Raw genomic sequence first — 22,660 nt, 5'->3', positions numbered from 1 at the left:
TTCATGAGGTGTGATAACGTGTTAAATTGAGATTATATCGTTGTGATTGAGATTGAGTATATGTGATAAATTAAGTATGTATATGATTGAGATATATATGTGCATTGAGATGTTGTGTGCATTGAGTTGTGAACTATGAATTGTACAATCACACGACCATAAGTCCCTTTAAGGGTGACGAGTTAAAATTATTTTGAGAACAATTGAGGAGTCGTGTGTTTTGTACAGTTCATAGATAAAGTTTGTGTGCTAAAATGTTTTCTGGGTTGGACCTGAATTAGGAGGGAGAGACCCTAACGGACTCTTCAGAGTGTAGGCCTTGAGGGTCACCCGGTTTGAGTGCTCCTTTAAACCTGTGCCGATCCCACATAGTTAGAGCATTCTCGCAAAACATTGTGACCCTAACTGGTCTCTCTATGATATTACTTAGTGAGAGTGACTTGACTTGCTAGTATGTGGTTTGTCTTGTCATGTACTCCTAGGCGCCCGACGAGATTTTTCACTGACATGATACCACATTGCATATAGGATTGAGTCTTAGTGTATCTGCTGCATAACACTTGTGTATTGTTCTATATTGATTGATTTGATGATATGGTGTTTTGACTATTGAGTATGCGAATGTTGTGAAAACGAATGAGACATGTGGTGAAATAACGTGAGTGATGCTCAAGTAAATTGTATTTTGTTATATAATATTTATACCTATATGTTATCTTATTTTTTTTCTATTAGTTAGGAATGTGATGACTCACTCCCTCTATTGTTTGTATTTGGATTCTGTGATGATCTTGAACTTTGTGTTCGGGGGAGTAGATGACTAGGTGAATTACTTTAAGGAACCTTGTGCTGAAGGACACAATGTTGTGATAGGATGTGACATTAGGGTATAAGTTGTTATATTAATTGTATGAAATCTTGGACAACCTTGTTTTAAGCCGAAATAATTTATTAATTATTTGAACAAGTTTTATTATGGTGTTAGAAAAGTGAATATGAGTCTTTTACCCTTTTGAAAGACTTGTATTTAAATATATTTTAAAAACTTTTAATTAAATTTGATCTCTTATTTCTTTTATTTATTTATATATATACGTCGGGGTAGAGGGTGTCACATTTTAAAAACAAAAAATAAAACAAATACATATTGTAAGAACTAAAATAAAAAAATTACAGGGATGAAAATGAAAAAAAAAACACTAAATTATAGGAATAAAAAATATAGTTAAACCTAATATAAATATTCTTTAATATCCTCGACTCCTGGCCTATTACCATTGGAGCATTTAGTTTGTCTTGGTTGAAGTTTGTATGCTGTCTACATATGGTGCTAATGGTCAAATTGGTCTCTACCTTAGAAGCTCTTTCATTTAATTAGAATAATTTCCTATCTTCCTAATCTTATAAATTTTCCTAGTCACTAAATGTAAAAAATATTGAATACTTTTTATATTTGTAAGATATTGAATATATTACCTTTTAATTTGTAAGTATTGAAATGAAAAAGCAATATACCGTGTTGAACATTTGATACAGCATTACTCAAATTAACATGGTCTCAAATATGACCAGAAGAAAGGACTTAAAAGAGAACAACCTGAACATTTGATACACCGTGTTATCTTAGAGAATTTTTTTTTAATTACTATATGATTACTGCAAAAACAGAAGAAAAAGAAAATGTGGAAAGTGAAGACAAAGCAACCCCTCCACCTGTAGCCACACATAAGTGACACCAGGGGACAGTAATGTAGAAAATAAGTTATATACATTATTAAATTGGGTGATTCCATCTGTATATAAACTAGTAAACTATGCAGCAATAAAGGGCTAGTCAACCAGCACATGCAAAGCACACCCTGCCACTAATTTTCTTAAGGAAAACCCCATCATCTTCTAGTGCTCCATAAATTTCTGTTACCAAACACATCTTCAAAGTTCAAGTCAAAGCTAGCAATACGAAGCCTCTAGGGAATTAGCTTCTCATCTCTCATGCAATCAATCCAATACAATATTGAATTCAATGTCTTGTACCTTGCACCAAAACCAAGTCCATCAACTTTATTTCTGCATCCCAAGAGTTTCAAAGGGAAACGAAACAAGGCATCTAAAAACTCCCAATTGGCCAAATTCTCAACAGTCGTGTGAACCAACCCGTTTTCCTCCACAATCTCTTCCCAAACTTCCTCCTTCCCAGTCATGGCTTTTGAAAACCAAAAGCTCTCCACAACCATGTCTTGTGGGACTTGCACTCCCATTTTCTTCCCAACAATAGGCCAAATCTCCTTCCAAGTGAAACTTGGGCCATTGATTGAGTTGAAGGCTTGGCCATTGATGGAAATTATGTCACCATTTGTGGCTGCCCAAATGTGCTGATCAGCTACAAGCCTAGCATCTGATCCATCAATATATGACTCCTCCCAACACTTCCTTGTCCCCCCAAACACAAAAGGGAGCCTCAAATGTTTACAAATAGCCCCATAAACACACAAGCTCCCCATGAAGTTATAAAATGACCTAACAGAACTACCAAACAACAAACCAGGCCTATGCACAGACCAAGACACCTTACCACTCAATTTCTCCATGAGCAAATCCTCCAAGGCATAGTAGAAGTTAAGGGATCTGCTCATTCTGGGGAACTCTTCATGGTAGTAGTAATAGTGGAACTTCTCTTCATCAAAGGGGGGATGCAGTGACACATAGTGCTTGGTTCCTGTTTGAAGGGAAACATGCTTTAGATTCTTAGCTACTGAGACCATAGAGTTCAAAGCATTGCACATCATGGCCTTGTTCTGGTCACAACTTTCTTGTGTCTCTGATGGGAACTGGCTGGCCCATGTTACCCAAAACACATGAGTCACATCTTGCAAGCCAGACAGCTTCTTCTGAGTCTTCAAAGGGTTCAGCAAATTGCAAGAAATGAAATGGTAACAAGGGCTTATAATAAGGGTTGGTGGTGTTTCTGGGTTTCTAGCTATGCCATAAACCTTCTTCCAAGAAGGTTCTAAAAGAAGCCTCCTAGCCAACTCTCTCCCAACAAGTCCAGTGACCCCAAAGATGATAGCAACATAGCTGCTTGTCTCTATGGTTGCTGCCATTGCCACATGGGGGGCTCTAGATGCTGACCCTCCCTTCCAAATTGAAACCATTTTATACTAATGAATGTGGTGCCTCATTGCGTGCATATTTGCAACTTGGAGTAGCAATAATGTGGGCTTTCTAACTGTCCTAACACCAATCAGCTTGTTGTTTATATTGCTCTTCTTTTGAGGAGTGTTTCTGGGCTGGCATAGTTATGACTTGTAAGGTAGCCGTTTGAGTTTAAAATTCCAAGTAAGATAGATGCTGGTTGTTGCCAAGATAAGAGACATGAGGGTGTTATTTTATAGCGTTCTTCAATGCCTAGCTACAACTATGTACTTCATTACCAACGACCATATTAACAAGATAATTATGTCCTTTGATCAAATGATTGATTTCCGTGTTTATATGTATAAGAAAACATATATTCACAAAAATCAATTTCTTAAATCAACTTTATGAATTGAATAAAATTTGACCAAACCACTTAATTGGCTATTGGAAATAGGTGGAGGCAACAAGGAGTGTTGAGTTCCAAATTCAACCGGCAGGTTGTGCCTATGGCCGTTCCAATGCTGGCGTTGCGGTTACAAGCAAGTTAAAATAACATATATATTAGCGTGTTATGCCAATAATATATATAACTAACTACACTACCCAATGCCCAGGGAACTCCATCATTAATAAATATATGGTCACACTATACATGAATGTAGGTCTTCCTCTTCTTTCTAGTCTAGAAATTATTTTAAAAAATCTAGTTGCGAGCGAAGTCTTTGAGGCTTATGAGCAAAGTGGAGAAAGGTGAACTAAAATCAATTTAAATTTGTTTCTAATTTATGAGAATTTGTTAATAGTGAAATCCTATTAAAACAACTTTCTAATTAAGCTCTAATAGATTAGTTCATTCGTATGTATGAAAAAAATTAGACGCCAAGAGTTTTCAAAAAGTTTGATTTATATTTTTTTTAGTCCATTTTGTTTTATTTTATCTAAATACATGTAAAAAGTTTATTTCTGATGTTAGTCCTACTCCTACACTATGTGGGGCACCTTGTTGCTTAAAAGATAAAAAAAAAAGGGTGTGATTATATATAGGGTTTATGATTCAAAAGTACAATGATTATTCCTTTTAGTTTGGAGGAAACCGTGTGCCATCATCTTGTGAGAATAGTTGCAACACTCCATTTTTCAAAAAATAAATTAAAAATGATTTTATTTAAAAATAAATAAAATTTTAAAAAAATAATGAGATTTTTATAAATTAAATAAATAAGAAGAAATAGTTTTATTAATTAAAATAATAATTTTAAAGTAAATAAAATAAATATATGTTCTTAGAACATAAAAATGATGTTTTATTGATTCATTTAATATGGAGTAAAATAAAGTTCTTTTTCTATAAAATAATAAAAAAATATAGTAAATAATAGATTAAGAGTACCCTAATTTTAAATAGAGACATATTATATCAATTTTTACATTTACGATATATTTCTATGCTTTTTATTCCTCTCAAATTCGTTTTCCTTTCTCCCTTTCTCAAAACCTTCTCTTTTTTTCGCACTCAAATTTGTCCTAGTAAAATTATAATTCCAGACTCGATAACTGTTGAATCGTTGTGAAATTTGAACATCAGGTTTGGAACACATTTTCGCACATCCTCAACATTAGAATTTGTGAAATAACGTCTGTGGTGAGAAAGATGTCCCTCACACGAAACTTTTTTTTTTCCACATACACCCAAACCTGTTCCACTAAAACTACAATCTCAGACTCGTTAACCGTTAGATCGTCATGAAATTCAAAAACGCGATTCAAAACTTATTTTCGTAGATCTCCACCGTTGGGATTTTCGAAATAGTATCTTTGGTGAGAGAAATGTCCCTCGCACGAAGACGGTGAAATGGATACTCTAATCCTTTCTCTTTCTCTCTAACGCTTGGAAATCCTAGCAGAGCAATCAGAGGAATCTTAGGAAACTGCTAGAGATGTCATTATCACTGTCAGACTACACATGTGAGCCCGCTTAGAGGTAAGAGATGAGTTTATCGCAATTGAAATTAGAATGAACATGTGTAGGGATCCTTAGGGCATCAAATTGGGATTTATTTTGGGAAGTTTACTATATTGTGATTCTTCCTTTATGATTATAATTACGAGATTGTTATGTTTGACAGGCCAATTAATGCCCTGATGCGAATTGGTTGATAAAATTAAGTGTTCTTAGTGTTTTCATGTTTTTGACTTATGATTTTGATACCTTTGATTTTATATAATTATGTGAAATTGTTTGAAGGGTTTAATCGTATGAACATAACATATTAATATTATTATTGTGTGACATGTATATAATGTCTAAGGCGTGACGACTGTGTTGTCTAGGGATTATGGAAGAATGATGAACTATGTGTAAGTGACAAGTTGAATATGCGTTAAATTGTGAGATCACACATGTGTATTGAGATGTTGTATGCATCGAGTTGTGAGCTATGAACCATACAATCACACGACTCTAAGACCTTTTAAGAGCAACGAGTTAATGCACAATAAGTATTGTGATGGATCCATTGGGGGAACCTGACGAATTTAATCACTTTAAGACGCGACAAGTTAAAATTATTTTGAGAACAATTGAGGAGTCATGTGTTTTGTATAATTCATAGATAGAGTTTGTGTGTTAAAATGTTTTTTAGGTTGGACCTGAATCAGGAGGGAGAGGCCCTAATGGACTCTTCGGAGTGTAGGCCTTGGGGATAAATACACTCGGTTTGGATGTTTCTTGAAGTCAATGTTGATTCCATATGGTTGGAACATTCTCTCAAAACAAAATAACATTGACTGTTTTTCCTATGATTTTACCTAGTGAGAGAGACTTGACTTAACAGTGTGTGGTCTGTCTTGTCATGTACTCCTTAGTGTCCGATGAAATTTTTCAGTGACATGGTACCACTTATATATAGGATTGAGTCTTAGTATATTTGTTGCATGTATAGATCGATATTGATTGGTTGAGTGATATTGTGTTTTAATCCTTGAGTACGTGAATGATGTAAAAATGTGTGAGATGTGATGTCACGCGATAAGTGATGGAATGACATGAGTTGTATTTAAGTAAGCTCCATTTCATGTATATGATATGTATATCTATGTTGTTCTATTTCTCTTTATTAGTTAGGAATGCGATAACTCACTCTTTGTGTGTTGTTTATGTTTAGATCCTGTGATGATCTCGAACTTTGTGTTCATGGGAGCAGATGATTAGGTGGATGGCTATGGAGAACTTCATGCTAGAGAACGTTGGAACACAATGCTCTAATAGAACGTGACATTGAGACATAAGTTTTTGTATTATTTGTATAATGTTCTGAACATGTTATTTCACTGCTTAACTTGTTTTCTTTTGTAAAAAAATTGGATGACCTTGTTTTGGGCCAGAGATGTTTTCTTACCCTTATTTAATAAGTTTTTAATTTGGTAATTAACACGAATAGAAACTTTTTATTCACGTGAGTTTCTTTATGTTTATTGAATAAAATTATTTTAATTAATTATGTATTTTAATGTATGATATTATATAAATATATATGTTGCGATAAAGAATGTCACAATAGTAATGTTGGAAAACATTAAGCTAACAAATTTTTTATATACAACGGAAACACCTTACCCAATTTTTCGGGCAATTAAAAATTAAGACGAAAGAGTAAATTATTACTTAAATTTATAAATTGTTTGAGTTAAAAGGTTTTTTTTAGCAATGAAAAAAATATTAGGCATAATATTATGTGAAACTACATATTATAATATAGTTGAGTAAGTTGATGATTAGTTTAAATTGGCGATTATAGGTAGATGCACATCATCATGGGATCATTTAGTGGTTCATAATTTTTTCTTAATCTATATAAGCCGTGTTTTGGACTTGTAATATGCTTTTATTCATTCTATTAAATTTAGATTTCAGCATCTATTACAAATATAGTTGAGTTAGTTGATCATTAGTTTAAATAGTTAGTGATTGTAGTTAGACGCACATGTGATTAGTAAGTGATTAGTTTAAATAGTCAAATAAACACTTTTAATCCTTTTATTAAATTAAATTTGTGTTTGCAATTCTCTAATCTCTATCATGATTTTCAATATGACCTTTTCCTTGAACATTTTTTATGTGGCACCTTGGGATTTTGTGAGTTTTTTTTTTTCAACCGGGGACGATAGTGGCACCTATCTCTTTGAAGAGGCCCTATTAAAAGAAAAATATTTCCACACATAATGTTTTATAAATGAGTTTAATTTCTAGTACAATTAATATAAATTTTTTTACACTATCCATCAATAAAAATTATGAAAGATGTGATTGAACTATGGAGTAAAAAATCCTTATAATATTAATGTATGTACTCTTTTTATAAATAAAGTGAATCAAATCGTAAAGAGAAAACTTAAAGGGTGTTTCTTAATAATAAAGGCAATAAATAAGGCAACATTCTTTATTTGCTGTTTATTGTTTTTCTACATTGAAAGAAAAATAAATGGGTATCATTATGGAGTAAGCGGGAAACATGGAAAAGTTAATTAAAGGAAAGGAAAAGGGTTTTCAAATAACCCCAAATGCCACACTGTAGTCTGTATATACCTTATTATAGGGAAACATTCAAATCTATCTTCTATGGTTTTCTGACTTTCTTGAGGACCTCCAAGCCTTCATTACTTTCAAAGACACGGCTTCCACCTAAAAGGGGATGCACCTCTCCATACCAATTTATGGTCTAGCTCAGAAATTGACCCTACTCTATGCTTGATCTGTAACACAGATAATTAACAAGGTCAAATCCACCATCATTTGATTTGAAAGTAGTTCAAATTGCTATTTAGTTATGTTTTTGGTATTTATCCGTGAATGGAACAAATGAAATAAAGTCATTACTTTATTGTTTGTACATTTATCCCTAACAAAGACGAACTAAGTAATATTTATATAGCGCGTTTTTTTCTACGTCGATTGTTAATATTTTGGCAATGTAAAATGTTACTTTTATAATATTGAACTTCTTGACTTCGAATAGCAAAGACATATACTTACTGATTAGTGGAGTACTAGTTTTATGAACAAAAAAGCATGCAGCAATGATGATGTAACACAGGAAAAGAACCACTCCTTTCAGGTAGTGTGAAGTTCCATCCTACATGGCATACAATAAAATCGTTTAATTAGCGAAAAAATTAAGAAAGAAAAGCGAAAAGATAAAGTGATCAGATGTATATGCAGATAGTGTTATGCTTAGTTTACCTGCAAAGTGAATGCTGTAACAATAATTGTAAAAGCAAGACACCCAGTTTCAAGGAGATTGAAATCCAAGTCCATTTCTATACCCATTATCCATGCAACAACCACACTAAATGGAACCTGGCATTAATAATTAGATAACCAAAATTTGTTGTCATCAGATTATTGTCCACACTTTAGGCCTTATATAATAGACAATAATAGTTTAGCCTTACCACAAACATAGAAATTTGGGTTGCAGATCCCATAGCAACCCCCAAAGATATGTCCTGCATGATAATTTCAATCACATTCATGCATAGTTTTAAAATAAAGGCAATTGATAAAACTAATTAAGCTTATATACAAGTTAAAACTTATGCTTAACAAAAGAATTGATTTATAAACCATACCAACTTGTTCTTGAAAGCAAATATGATTGAGCCAGCATGTTCTGCAGCGTTCCCAACAATTGGTAACAAAATTATGCTAATGAAGCTAACAGAAATGCCCCAAGAATCTGAAGCAGCCTAGTTAAGCATGAAAGGATAGACAACCCCATTAATCTAACTTCAAGCCATTGAAAATTCTGAATTTATGCACTTCAAGAATAATGTAGTTAAAAAAAAAAAAGAGTACTTGTCCGTATGTACCTCAATGGTTGCAACAACATATTCAGAAAGCAGAGATATGATAAGTGTCATACCGACCAACCAAGAAAATGCACTCCAAAATCCTATCACAGCCTTCTCTTCATCTTCATTTTCATCTTCCTGTGATTAAGTCCTAATCATAATTATCATTGTGTCGAAAACTTACTATTAAGTTAAAAATCAAAAGTTGATGTGTTGCAATGACTACAAATCACAACATAGATGAGCATTTTTTTATTGTCTTTGATTATTGGTATCTAGAACCCATTTTGGATTCCATCTAGTTTTGTCATTTAAGAAAAATCAAGTTCCTAATTAGTTAAAACAAATTGCTTTATCAGATAGTTGCTAAGAATATTAAAAAAAATAAAAAAGATAGTTGCTAATAATCCTTTCATTGTTATTAATTTCACTTGTCATATCAAGTAGTATTTATTATTAGGCCAGAAGTCATAGCTAGCATAAGAGTGAAACTTACTAATTCTAAGAAAGACATAACGAAATAAAGTCAACATCTAAAGTTGGTTATGTGAAGACTCCAACGGTTGCTTTCTGTTTTCCTAATTTTTATTTAAACACTTGTATATCACTATATTAGAGAATCGTATATTCAATATCTCAGCTTGTTATTTGCCTAAAGGTCAATGTGTTCACGAAATTTAAATTGTCTCTGCTATTCTGAAGTTTATTTTATTACCACCTAATCGTCACCCGTATACTCTTTCTCTCCTATTCATTCATTTATTAATAAAAAAAATACACATGATAAGCATGTGCAATATAAAACTGTCATTTGGCATAATTATGTTTTTCTCACATGTCATTTTATTAGGAATTGAAATAAAATATATATATATATATATAGCATTACGAAAACAACTAAAAAGTAAGATGATAGAGTTTACTAATGCATCAATTCACATTGCAAATAAATAAGAAGTGTGGGATAAGATAGTTGATATCATGTGATGAAGAGGAATAAAAAAAATAATATTATAGAAAAAGTGTTTTGGAATAATATTACTCAAAAAATATTAGGCAAAGTTATTTTATAAAAAATGAAAATTTTCTTTATGCTTGCTCTGCATCCTTAACAAGTCATAATTATTGTCATATATTGGGTAACATTTTTATTTTTCTAGACATTGTAATTAGTAGAAATGATGAAGCCAATCAAATTACTCTATTTAAAGCTTAAATATCAATCACCTCTTGTGCATCAAAAAGTTGTCGATGTGTTTTTAATTGAAAAAAGATGTATCCAGCATATGCTAGAAGCATAACAATGCTGCTTGCTCTTGACAATTGTAGATTACTAGTGGCTATAGAAGGATATTCTCCTGCTAAGGCATATCTGAGCAGTAATGGCAGCAAATGGCATAGCAACCCCAGCAACAAAAGTAGTGAGTTTACATCTGCCTGTTTCTGTTCATTCAATCACCAAATAACAAAACAAATTCAGGGACGACAAGAATATTAAACAGTGAGAAAATTTTCAAGGTTAAATTAATTCCCTAAACTATTTAGGAATTTTTATTTAGGTCCTTAAATTGAACAATTTGTAATCGAGTCCTTAATCTTTTAAAATGTTTGCAATTGAGTCCATAAGATTTTTAAAACTGCCACATATTGCCACTTTCTGATGGTTTCAAGCTACCGCAAACTAATTTCAAGGACTTAATTATAAAAAAAATTACAAGATCAAGGACTCAATTACAATCTTTTTTAGTTTAGGGCCTAATTAAAAATTCCCATATAGTCTAGGGACCTACTCGTTAATTTAACCAATTTTCAAACTATGGAAACAAGAAGGTAAGAAGCCTTATATACTCTGTCATATCTTTGTTCCTTCCTAAGGTTGGCTAAGCCACCACAAAGGAGTGAGCTTCCAAGAACTAATAGAAGGTTTGAGAAAATAGATCCCAGCAGAGAGAACTTCACAACATTTACTTTGTTTTGGTGAAGTGCTAGCAAAGATATGATCATCTCAGTTGCATTACCACAGGTTGCATTCAGAAGCCCTCCAACTGAAAAATATTCAGCCACTTTCCATTGTCACACAATATTAGTAAGAAAAGCTTAATGCTGCATTGTATTTTTCAATTACCATTATTGTATGAAAATCATGAGAGATTAATATGATTTAGTTTTTACCTGTGGGGCCAGTGTAATACGCAATTTGCCTTCAATTTCGAGAGAAAAATCAAACAGATTAAAAGTATTAGAAACATGAACTGATATATAAATTTGTAGTGACTATATGATGTTAATATAGGAAGTGAGATGCAAACTTACTCAGTAAGGAAGCTGACACGTTCAGCTAGAGGGGTGAGTCCAAGTAGGCTCAAAGCAAAAATCCAAGGCTATGGCAGAAAAGTAGTTAAATATATGTAATTAGTTACTTCACTAACGCTTTTGAGCAAGTGCTATCTAATGTGCCAAAACTACTACTCCTACAACACTTATTGAGCAATCTACTTTAGCTTGTCTAACCACTATCTGAAACTACGAAAAATTACTGTTTGATCTGGTAACATCACATGACATGTAGCTACTTTTCATAAATTAAAAAACTTGACTACTTGTGATATAAAAATGGTTAGTTATATTTTTTTATAAAGATTAGTTATCGATAGAAATGATGGATATTTCACAATAATGACATGTGACCTAAAAAAAATATATTAGCTAGAATTATTGAAACCGAATGATCTCAGATCATATAATAATTTTTTCAGAAATTATCTTTCTTAGATAAAATGTTTAAATAGTATTTAAAAATATCACTTAAGCAAAAAGATCACTATCTGAAATAATATATGGCCCAAAGAACCATTATAATAGGTCATATTATTAATTAGGGAATTAAATTTTTAGTCCCTCAACTTTTTCATATTAAAAATTTTGGTCCCTGAAAATAGTTTTGGTAACTTATAAACTTCATTAATTTTCCATTATCATTTTTAGACCCTCCAAAACTTTTTATCCATCTTTAGCCCTTCATTTATTTTTATTGCTCAGAAATAATTCCAAATATAAAATAAACAAGGGATTAAAAATTCACAAACTAACGGACTAATTTTGAACAATAAAAATAAACAAAAAACTAAAAACAGACAAAAAATTTAGAAAGACTAAAATTATTGACAGAAAATTAATAAAAGAATAAAATTTGTATAAGAAATTTAAAAAAACTAAAAATTAGAAGCTAAAAAATTAAAAGACTGAAAACTTAATTAACCCTATTACCAATAAGAAATTTTAACAACTTGTGTAAATTATATCCTATTAGCCTCTTACCACTAGGCCCATTGCGGTGAATTTATAACATTCTCAAGTTAATAAACAATCCTGATGCCAATTTGGGTATTATCATCATATCTATGTAAGCTAATTAGTACATTGACATGGTATATATGTAAGAAGTAATTAACTTGAAAATAATGGAACAGTCTGTTTCATACTTACTCTTCCAAGTTTATAAAAATCTGCAACAACAGCTAAAGGGACAGCAGGAAAAAGCACTGCAAGCTTAGTCCCAAAAATGACCTCTCGCAAATTGGTTGTGAAATTGCCGAGCATTTGGAAGCGAAGTTTGGTGACCAGAAATAGACACTTCTTTGTTACATTTGGACTAAGGTTCTTTCCCTGTGGTGGTGCAATCTTTGCACTTGTAATAGCATTGTTGTTGCAAGGCTCAGTGTTAACCTCCAAGATGTTCAAGTCCTCCTCCATGGTGTGGTGTGTCATTTGAAGCGCACCAAAATTAATTAAGACTTCTTAGTTCCTTATATCACTCGTGAAGATGTGAATGAGGTAAAATATGTATATATAGTAGCTATAAGGACTAGAAACCTATTGGGTTGAATATATATAGTGAGAAATTTATGGTATAGCCTTTATTATACGTACAACGATGATAGCTTCCCAATATTCATTTGTTGGAGGAGATTATTAGTGAGAAGCCGTATGTAACCATGTACCATCTAGTTCTTTTGAAGAATTGAAGTTTTGAAGTTTCGAGGAATTTTCACAACTCTTGCTAGATAGCATGAGTATTTTACACTGCGCTTGTAGAACCCATGGGTGTTTTATTATTGGATGTTAGTAGTGAAGTGATAATGTGATATAGGGGGTGTCTAATTTTTGTTGTATAAACAAGGTTAAATTAATGATTAGGTACGTGAAATATTTGGATTTTTAATTAAGTCTGTATTTTTTTTAAAAAAATGTAATTGAATCCCCAATTTTGTAAAACTTTTGTGAGTCTCTGATGTTAGTTTATAGCATGATAATTTGTTTACAAAATTAAAAGCCTAGTTATAAATGTTTTACTTTGAGAATCTAATTAACTTGTTGGTTAATTTAACTTTTAAAAAAGGTTGTTACTTTGACTCTCAGTGTTTGAATTCAGTTGAGTAATTCAGAATTAAGTTGAAATACTGAGATTTTAAGTAAATATTTATATGTTTATTTTACATTGAGAAATTGATGTTGAATCAAAATAATTTAAGGTAGATTTTACGTTAAATAAAAAAATTATTTCAAACTTTATTACTAATTTGCTTTAAAATAAAAACATCTAAAGATGAATCACATTACATAAAAGTTAATTTTATTCAAAACTAATTTTGGAAACACTCACTCAAAAACACCGTATATTAATATTTATTATGTTTAAAGGATGTAAGATATAGTCAAGGACATAAAAAACATATCAAAGTCGACTTAAATATAGTTTTTTGTTTTTGTAATATATCGTTTTTTCATCCTCATAAAATTTTTTAATTTGGGCACTTGATTAAAAAATTTGTCCCTGTAATATTACAGGGACTAACAAAATAATAAGGACCAAAAAAAGTTTACAAAGTCTATTTAAAAAATTAATTTTATAAGGATAAAAAAAATAGTATATTGCAAGAATAAAAAGATATTTAGGTATATGAAAGTCACTCCAAATATGAGCTAAAAAAACTTAATTGAATTCGGAGTCTTGTGCACAAAATACTCTGATTTTTTTTTTTTTGTTATGAAATATCTATAATTCCGTTAGAGAATCTTGATTAGTCACTATTTTAATTCAGAATCTTTTCTTTTAATCATATTTTTTTTTCAAAAACTTTGAATCAAAATTTTGATTAAGACATTTGAAATCATTATCACTCGGATCATGAACATGTTAAGAAAATACCGTGATACAGGAATTGTTTCATTATACAAAGCCATATAAGAATTGTTTCATTATACAAAACCATATAAGAATTGTTTCATTATACAAAAGCCATTACTAAAAAACTCGTACGATACAGGGGATGTCGGGTAGTCATTTGGTATGGTAACATGCAATTTCTTTTAAGTTTTGTATGCTTTCAAACTGGATCTCTGTAACAACTTGTAACAGAATCAAGATTATATATATAAAATTATTCGTTTTTGGCTGTAAAAGAAAAATAAAACTCTACGAATTCAGAACTTTACACAAACCACAATAATAAGTATTTTTCTGTTATTATTATTGTAGCATGATGTATAAAAAGTTTGAATGGTAGTAAGTATATTCTCTCAAAAGAAGACATTACTAAAAAAAATTATAAAAATTATATTTTACCATGCATAACAGTCTTATCTTAGAATTGTAAATAAATATAATTAATCTATAATAATTTTGTGAAAATTGTCTTAAAAGGTTGTCATTTCAAGATGATTTTTAAAAAAAATCGTCTTAGAAGATTTTTCATTGTTTTTAATATTTAATGTGTCACTCTATTTTCTTGTCACTTTCTATCTCCCTCTTGAACTCTTTCTCTAGGATTTCCAAAACGGTCACCTTTCCATCAACGCTTCCAAGACCAAATCCACAACCTCGATTTTGCCGATGGTCGATTATTCCTCTGGTATCGACAAAGACGAAAGCAAAAACCATCATGGTGAGGTTGTTACAGAACAAAAAGAACAAAGAAAAAGGGAAAGGGTTTCAATTTCAAAAGAGGAACAATAAGGAGAGAAAGAGAGGGTTCAGTGTTTCTAAAATGAAGATGACAAAGGGCGGCAAGGTCATGAACCCTACCGATGCTTACCAAAAGGAGCTTCAGAAGAAAGAATTGAAAAGGATACTCTTCACTTCCTTAACTTGCGCCACTCCATTTTCTCTTTCTCTTTTAATTTGATTTTGTTTCACTTTTTCTCTTATTCGTGTCTTAATTTGCTTCATCAAAGTGTTGACTGTAATCAAAGAAAAACACAAGGGTGTTGACGGTAAAGACTAGAATAGTCATTGATATTTGTTCACTTGTTGTGACCGAGGTTTACACAAGAAGTTGTTGTTTGACATAAACTTGAACATCCTAATGTCACTAAGAGTGCGATAGAGAATTTTAACTGAGGAAAGTAATTTATCAGAGAATTTGAATTTCTGTAATTTAGAATTCATTGTTTGGATTTTTTTATGAAAAATTTAAAATTTTGGAATTTTAAAACAAAATTTTAAACAACTAAAATTCTGGAATTTCAATTTCCTTCTAAAAGATGAGAAATTGAAATTTTCTTCTTACAGTCTTCTTCAAGAAACACGATCAAATGTGAGCATAGAGGAACACGTATAATTAGCACATCAATCATATATTCTTTTTTTTCATTCATTTTTTTCATCCTCATAATTTTAATTTTTTTTATCCAAACACAAAATTTTGAAAATAAAAGAATTTCAATTGAAATATTTAAAATTCTTAAAATTTTAAATTTCTCCATCCAAACACACTCTAAGGTGAATTTCCTTTCTTCAGCTTCAATTTTCCTCTTGTTAGTTGAGTTTGTGCACTAGAATGTGCATTGCATTTTTTTGGGGTGAGATGGGGAAAAAGAGGGAAGCAGGTTCTAGGTTTGCTTCATGATATAAAAAGGGGTAATTGTGTAAGGTTATATGATAATTTAATATGAACTTAATTTGTAGTAATATGATAATTCTCCAATGACGTAAATTAAGCATCAAAATCCGTATAGCATTGGCTGGTATTAATTCCAGAGCATACATAACAAGTAAACTTTTGGGAGTTTTTACGGAGAGAAAGGAACTAGTGTCGGCACAACATTATATAGCAGTTTGCTGCTTCTTGAAGATACTCAATAAGGGGACGAAGTTTCCTACCATAGTACTGTATACAATGCACTATGCATCTAAGGGAGATTCTTTACCATAAAGTCAGCACTTGTAATTAAATGTAGTTAAGTGGCACATTTTCCTTCTAGGTTGTTTAAACTTAGGTTTAACATAGTAAATCATATGATTAAAGTTTGATCACAATGAATTTCATACGGAAACTAACTAGGCTTTCCATATATGGAACTTATTTATGCAGCATATTTTTATTAATCATTTGAGTTAGTAAATAAACAAAGTATTAAATACCTTGTTAAAGATCCACTCAAATAATCATAAAATTAAAATAATATTATATAAATAAATAACAATTCTAGTTAACTTTTGAGAATTAAATTATGTCTGAAATTTAAATTCTAATTTGATATCTTGATTTATTGCGGGATCACTTTATATATATATATATATATATATATATATATATATATATATATATATATATATATATATATATATATATATATATATATATATATATATATATTCAATTCTTTAAATTTTATATTGGAGATATTCAATCTTAGTGTGAGAATATCTCATATTTGATGAATTAATAATATCATCAAAATGATACATACAATTGAAAAATAATTTTTCAGTTTATGAGTTAACTTTTTATTGAGTTCAACTCAAATTATTAATATCTTAAAAATATTAAATATATTTATTCTTTTAAGTTTTCTTTACTTAATTATGCCTTTTTAGTTTTTTAAATTTTCAGTAAATATGTTTCTTATCTCCCAATTTTACAAAAAAAATAGTACCTAACCATCAACCACATTAGCAGAACCAGTGACATGGCTACAATCTCAATTTTGGATTAATTTTTTTTGTGTATTTTCTAAATTTAAAAGTAGATTTTTAGTTCCAAAAATTTAAAAATAATTTTTTTAGATCCCTTGATTTGGAAATAGCTTATTCTAATCCTCGAAGTGGATATTGCAAAAAAAAAAAAAAGAAATTGTTGACATGATGGCAATTTTAAAAATATGTTAATGGTAGTTTTAAACTCACAAAATTTACATTAACGAATAATGTTTTTAAATTAAGTTTTGTAAGGAATTTAAAATCCTTAAATCTTAAAACAAAATTAAACATCATATTCATACATTTTAGTTGTAAGTCACTGATACCTTTGTCCAAAATTAAAATGCAAGCTAAAATCTCACCATGTGGCATGACAAGGAGGAAGAAGAGAAAAAGAGGATGAACGAGAGAAGTGAAGATAAAGTGAGAGAGAGAAAGAGAGATAGATAAGGAGAAGAAAAGATGGGATCAAAAAATAACTTTATAATAACTTTATTTTATATAAAGAATGAATTTTGTGCATCGAATTGTTGAATTATAATAACTTTATTTTATCTCTATTTTTCTGAAAATAAGGATAAGAAAAGAACCAAAAAATATGTTAGAATTTGCGGGCATATATGTGAGAATAATCCCCCACGATGAAAAGAAGAGAAGTTTCGGGAATGAGTACAGAATAATAATAATAATAATAATAATAATAATAATAATAATTTTACAGTTACGAAAAATAATAACAAAGGAAACCGCGCGAACGAAGGGGAAAGAAGAAGAACTGAGGAGGAATCAGAAACGAAGAAGAAGAAGAGAGTCAGTGCAGAAAACCCTAGAAACAAAACATGGCGGAAAAATTAGCCCCCGAAAAGCGTCACAGCTTCGTTCACAACGGTACATTTTTAATTTCCCTATCTCAATTTCTCCAATTTTGCTCTGTTCTGATTTTCATCAAGTGAATCCGAATCAAACAAACCCGTGTGTGTGATTTTAGGTCAAAAGGTGTTCGAGTGGGATCAAACCCTTGACGAGGTCAATATTTACATAACTCTTCCTCCTAACGTTCATTCCAAGCAATTCTACTGTAAGATTCAGTCCAAGCACCTCGAACTTGGCATCAAAGGCAATCCTCCGTATCTCAACGTAACCCTAATTTCCCTCCACTCCATTTCCTTTCCCATCTTCTCTTATTTTATTGTAATTTGCCCCTTATTTATTTGTGTGTGATTTTTCAGCATGATCTTACTAGCCCGGTGAAGACAGATTCTTCTTTTTGGACCTTAGGTAAAGGTTTAAGCGATTTCCCTAATTGTTTTTTCTTTTTTTTTTGGCTCAAATTTATAATTATATACTTTTTTTTAATTAAGCATTTATGCCCTTATGGTGTAAAAGTTTTTAGTTGTTTTATATTGTGATCCAATCAGAAACTGCCAATCTATGTATTATAAGTTTGTTAATTTTTATAATAATTACCTTAAAAGTTGTTGCAGTAATGATTTCCAATTTGGTGGCAGTGTAAAACTTTGACACATGTCAATTAAACTTATATTTTTAGTGGTATTGTTTTGGCTTTGGAATCAATTGAGGAAGACTTTTGTTTTCAGAATCAAAGATGGAATAAATGTGATTTATTTGGTGAAGTTTGATGGTGATGGTGATGGTGATTTTGGAATTTGACCTGCAGAGGATGACATAATGCACATAACACTGCAGAAAAGAGATAAGGGTCAGACATGGGCTTCTCCCATATTAGGTCAGGGTCAGTTGGACCCTTACGCTACTGATCTTGAGCAGAAGCGACTCATGCTTCAGAGATTTCAAGAGGAGGTGGGTTTTTCTTTCATCAGAATCCTTTTCCGGGTGTTGGGATTTGGATTTCATTTGCAACCCCATGATATGTGTATCATGTGCTTCTCAGCATCCTTGTTCGTTATGTTCTATTATTATTGCCTTCATATGTTTCATCTGTTGGGTCTAGCCATCTAGCTGCCAGGTTGTGTTCCTTCATTTTCAAAGTGTGTTCTTTGGTTGATATTGTTTTTTGCCTAAGCTGTGTATAATATTGAGAAGAGGATCTGATAATTAGCAGGTATTATTCATTTGTGCATACTAATTATTTGTGGGTAGCTAATGTGGGTAAACACAATTGATGTTAAGATGAAAATTCTACTTGTTAAGACTACTGATTTCCAACACTTGATGCTTTATTGCTAGTTGATGCACTCCCATTTTAGTGTTTGTTTGTCCTCACCAACAATTGTCAACTATGCTTCAATAGTTGGCATGAGTTGAATTATTAATGAACTTGGCATGCTGCTCCCATTAGACTTTTTTCAAGGACAATCTTGAACTAGGCAGATAATTTCTTATTTCATTATTAGATGCACTGATTAGATTTTGATGTGCTTGAATGATAATATATATTTTGAAGTTTCTTGCTAAGGGTTAACGGGAACACTGACTGAGTCGAGATTTTATATTCTGATCTGGTCAGCACTGATTATTCTCCTAAAGGAAAAGTAATCTTTTGACTCATGATTCAAATTGCATGATGTATCATGTGATGAATCATAGACGACTCTTAATCTTGCAATATATGGATGATGATCTTATTGCCTCCTGCAGAACCCAGGTTTTGATTTTTCACAAGCTCAATTTTCTGGAAACTGTCCTGATCCAAGGACCTTCATGGGTGGAATCCGATCAGATTGATGATCTTAGATGCTGTAATTTGTATTTGTCTGCTCTAAGATGATGATCAGATGGCAATAATCTGTTGTGGTATTTGTCTCCTCTTTGTTAGATGTCATTTAATTATGGCAATCTTAATGCACTTCCTCTAATCTGTTTTGACATCTTGTGGTATTTATTAATCTCTTATCTGACCCTTGGCATTTAAATATGTATATAAAACATAGAGCATTTTTAGCAAGACGTGGACAATAATAACTTAAGGTCTGCTTTACTATTTTAAAGTCTTCTATGGGTCACCGATTATCAAACCAGATTGAGGAAGGGTTGGATGGGATATAAAATATGAACTTTCTGGTTGGTGGTAAGTACACTGATCGTGTCAAGCAATAAAAAGTAAGAAAAGTATTGTTTTCATGTGGCATTGTTTGTGGCAAGTACCAAGTAGTACCGATTTAGATTATTTGAGTGATGAAGAACGATTGACATCTAAATTATATCAAAGCATAATTCGAGATAGAAAAACTCCTTCCTCTACACTTCGTTTCATGTAGAAACCTAAAAAATCTAATAATATATAATTTCTATGTTTGTAGTTTGAATACTAATATAGATAAAGCTTAATTTCTTAGGTTAGAAAGCATTTACTCAATCTGATATTTTTAATCCTTAGATAATATCTAATTTGATTAAGCTGTAAGCATGAAAATTCGGCATGATGTTCAATTTTTAGATGGATTCAAGTTTATGGCATACCACCCAAATTTTAACATACGTACAAGTGCAAGTTAATAATCTCACACTCAGTAGAACGGTCCATTTGTCAAATCTCACACTCACATTTGACTTGCAAAAATAATTAACCACAACCGACAAAGTGTCATCAACCAACATTGAATTTAAATCTTAAAAAAAACATTTAATTTAAAATCTAAATACTCTAATTGATTTGTCAAAATCAAAACTACTAGGATTATTGTTTTTTGGAATTGCTAATTTATCTAAAACTTATACTCTATTTTTTTAAGATCTTTTGTATATTTTTTATTTGAGACAATTTTAATTAAATTGAATAAAATATAATTATAGAAAAAATCCTCTAAATATTTATATGTAAGATTTAAATTCGAAAAAGTTGATCAAAATAATTGATCCAGATGCTAAATGGTTTTCGACTCCTGCGCCTATAAATAAGTGAACAATTGGACACTTTTCCTGAAAAAAAAAAAAAAAAGAGATCAGGAACACACAAAGTATTAAAGTAAGAAAAAGAGACGAATGCCAAGTCGCCAACCACCGTCCACCAACCTCTAATTTGGTGATGGTACATTCTTTTTTCCATTTTTCCTAAAACTTTTAAATAAATTGATTTTTTTATGAATAATCAATTTATGATTCTTCATATCTTTTATAATATTATTATATTTCTATTAATCTCTTATACTTTTTTAATTATCTTTTGTATTTATAAATATCATATTTCTCTTAAAAAAATATACTTAATTATTATTTTCTCTAAATTGTTATGATTTTTTCTTCTTTACTTCAAATTTTATTTTTCTGTTACAAGTTATATTTTATTTAACAAAATTTTATAAGAGTTTAATTTATATGAAAGGTTAGTATATTTTTTATAAAAAAAAATTGACGTTATCAACTAATAAAAATTTTATATTTATTTTATATAAAAATTTATAATTAAATATTAATATAAAAACATTTTACTCACTATATATATATATATATATATATATATATATATATTCTCTTTTATAATTGATAAAATTTGTTTCTTATCCCAATATTTTAAGTTTCATAAAAAAATCATTAATTATAAAAAGGAGTTTAATTATTACAGTAAAAATTAACAAATTTATGCTTATAGTAATGGTTTTGTAACAAATAACAATTTTTTTAAACTATTGAGTCTTCTTAAAATAGTTATATATATATATATATATATATATATATATATATATATATATATATATATATATATTATTGTTATCCAATAAAAATAAGATTAATATGAAAATATATCTTAGCCAATTTAAAATTTGACTAAAAACTAAATAAAATTTAAATAAAAATTATTTGTTTAGATAACCAAGTTGTGGTATGAATATGGTTTTGAAAACATATAGATTGTTATTCACCCCATTAATTAAAACTTCAATATACTAGTTATCTATTATTAAAGATAAATAATCACTTTTGTGTCTGAATGTGTAATTCGCTGATAAATGAGTATCTGAAAGATGAAAATATAAAATTTATTATCCGAAAGTGTAAAAAGTGCTACAAATATACCTGACTCTTAACTTTCATCCGTTATTGTTAATAAATACACAAAGAGATACATTTATCACTGAAATGATTGTCAACTTGACCATTTTTAATTGTCAGCATAGAAACATATTTATCATATAATATTTTGTTTGACTTTTTGTCTTCCCACATCGCTGACAAATGTATCCATGAAAGATGAAAATATAAAATTTAGTTCCGAAAGTGTAAAAAGTGTAACAAAAATCCATCCAAACGTTAATAGTGGATTGTGACTAATTATTATAATTTGAAAAAATTTATTATGATTGCGATAATCTTGTTTAACAAACTAGTAAATTAAATTGAGTTTAAAAGAAAAAAGAATATTTGTTTTATAAATTATATATAATTTTTTTACACTCATATGCTTGATGAAAAGTTCAAGTAAAAAAAAAATGTTTATCGTAAAACATTATAGTTAAATTAGATCCATGAATAATATTTAAAAAAAATTGCAATTACAATGACACTTTTAATTTGTAAAAAATAATTACCTCCTTTGAAATGATTTTTTTAAGGTTATGATTTTTTGAATGGTTAGTCATTAAAAAATAATTGTGTGATTAAAAAAAATTTAAAAATCAACAAAATATTATTATTATAATTTATAATTTGATGTCATTGCATATATTAATAGACATTCATATTTTATTATGAAAAATTATAAAAAAATAATTA

General features: G+C 30.1%; 3 protein-coding genes across 3 annotated transcripts; 1 reads left to right on the top strand and 2 right to left on the bottom strand.

Annotated features, from left to right (window-relative positions):
• Nucleotides 1-1,538: 1,538 nt before the first annotated feature.
• Nucleotides 1,539-3,356, bottom strand: LOC100779347 ((S)-8-oxocitronellyl enol synthase CYC2). Its single transcript, XM_003552908.4, has one exon. It carries the CDS (start codon nt 3,150-3,152, stop codon nt 1,968-1,970), a length of 1,185 nt encoding a protein of 394 aa, XP_003552956.2. The 5' UTR covers nt 3,153-3,356; the 3' UTR covers nt 1,539-1,967.
• Nucleotides 3,357-7,563: 4,207 nt separating this feature from the next.
• Nucleotides 7,564-12,842, bottom strand: LOC100778821 (vacuolar cation/proton exchanger 3). Its single transcript, XM_003552907.3, has 11 exons — nt 12,475-12,842; nt 11,302-11,369; nt 11,161-11,189; nt 10,837-11,033; nt 10,216-10,431; nt 9,007-9,126; nt 8,767-8,883; nt 8,590-8,643; nt 8,378-8,494; nt 8,171-8,270; nt 7,564-7,890 (listed from the first exon to the last, which is right to left on the bottom strand). Exons 1-11 carry the CDS (start codon nt 12,754-12,756, stop codon nt 7,880-7,882), a joined length of 1,311 nt encoding a protein of 436 aa, XP_003552955.2. The 5' UTR covers nt 12,757-12,842; the 3' UTR covers nt 7,564-7,879.
• Nucleotides 12,843-17,620: 4,778 nt separating this feature from the next.
• On the top strand, nt 17,621-19,893 carry LOC100306544 (HSP20-like chaperones superfamily protein). The gene is given in 5 exon segments (NM_001249590.2): nt 17,621-17,857; nt 17,958-18,106; nt 18,199-18,247; nt 18,648-18,790; nt 19,589-19,893. Coding segments are annotated over 5 exon segments (477 nt in total). The 5' UTR covers nt 17,621-17,808; the 3' UTR covers nt 19,676-19,893.
• Nucleotides 19,894-22,660: the final 2,767 nt, after the last annotated feature.

This window comes from Glycine max, chromosome 18, assembly GCF_000004515.6.
Source record: "Glycine max cultivar Williams 82 chromosome 18, Glycine_max_v4.0, whole genome shotgun sequence".
Lineage (NCBI taxonomy): Eukaryota > Viridiplantae > Streptophyta > Magnoliopsida > Fabales > Fabaceae > Glycine > Glycine max.
This window is presented reverse-complemented; position numbering and strand designations above follow the sequence as displayed.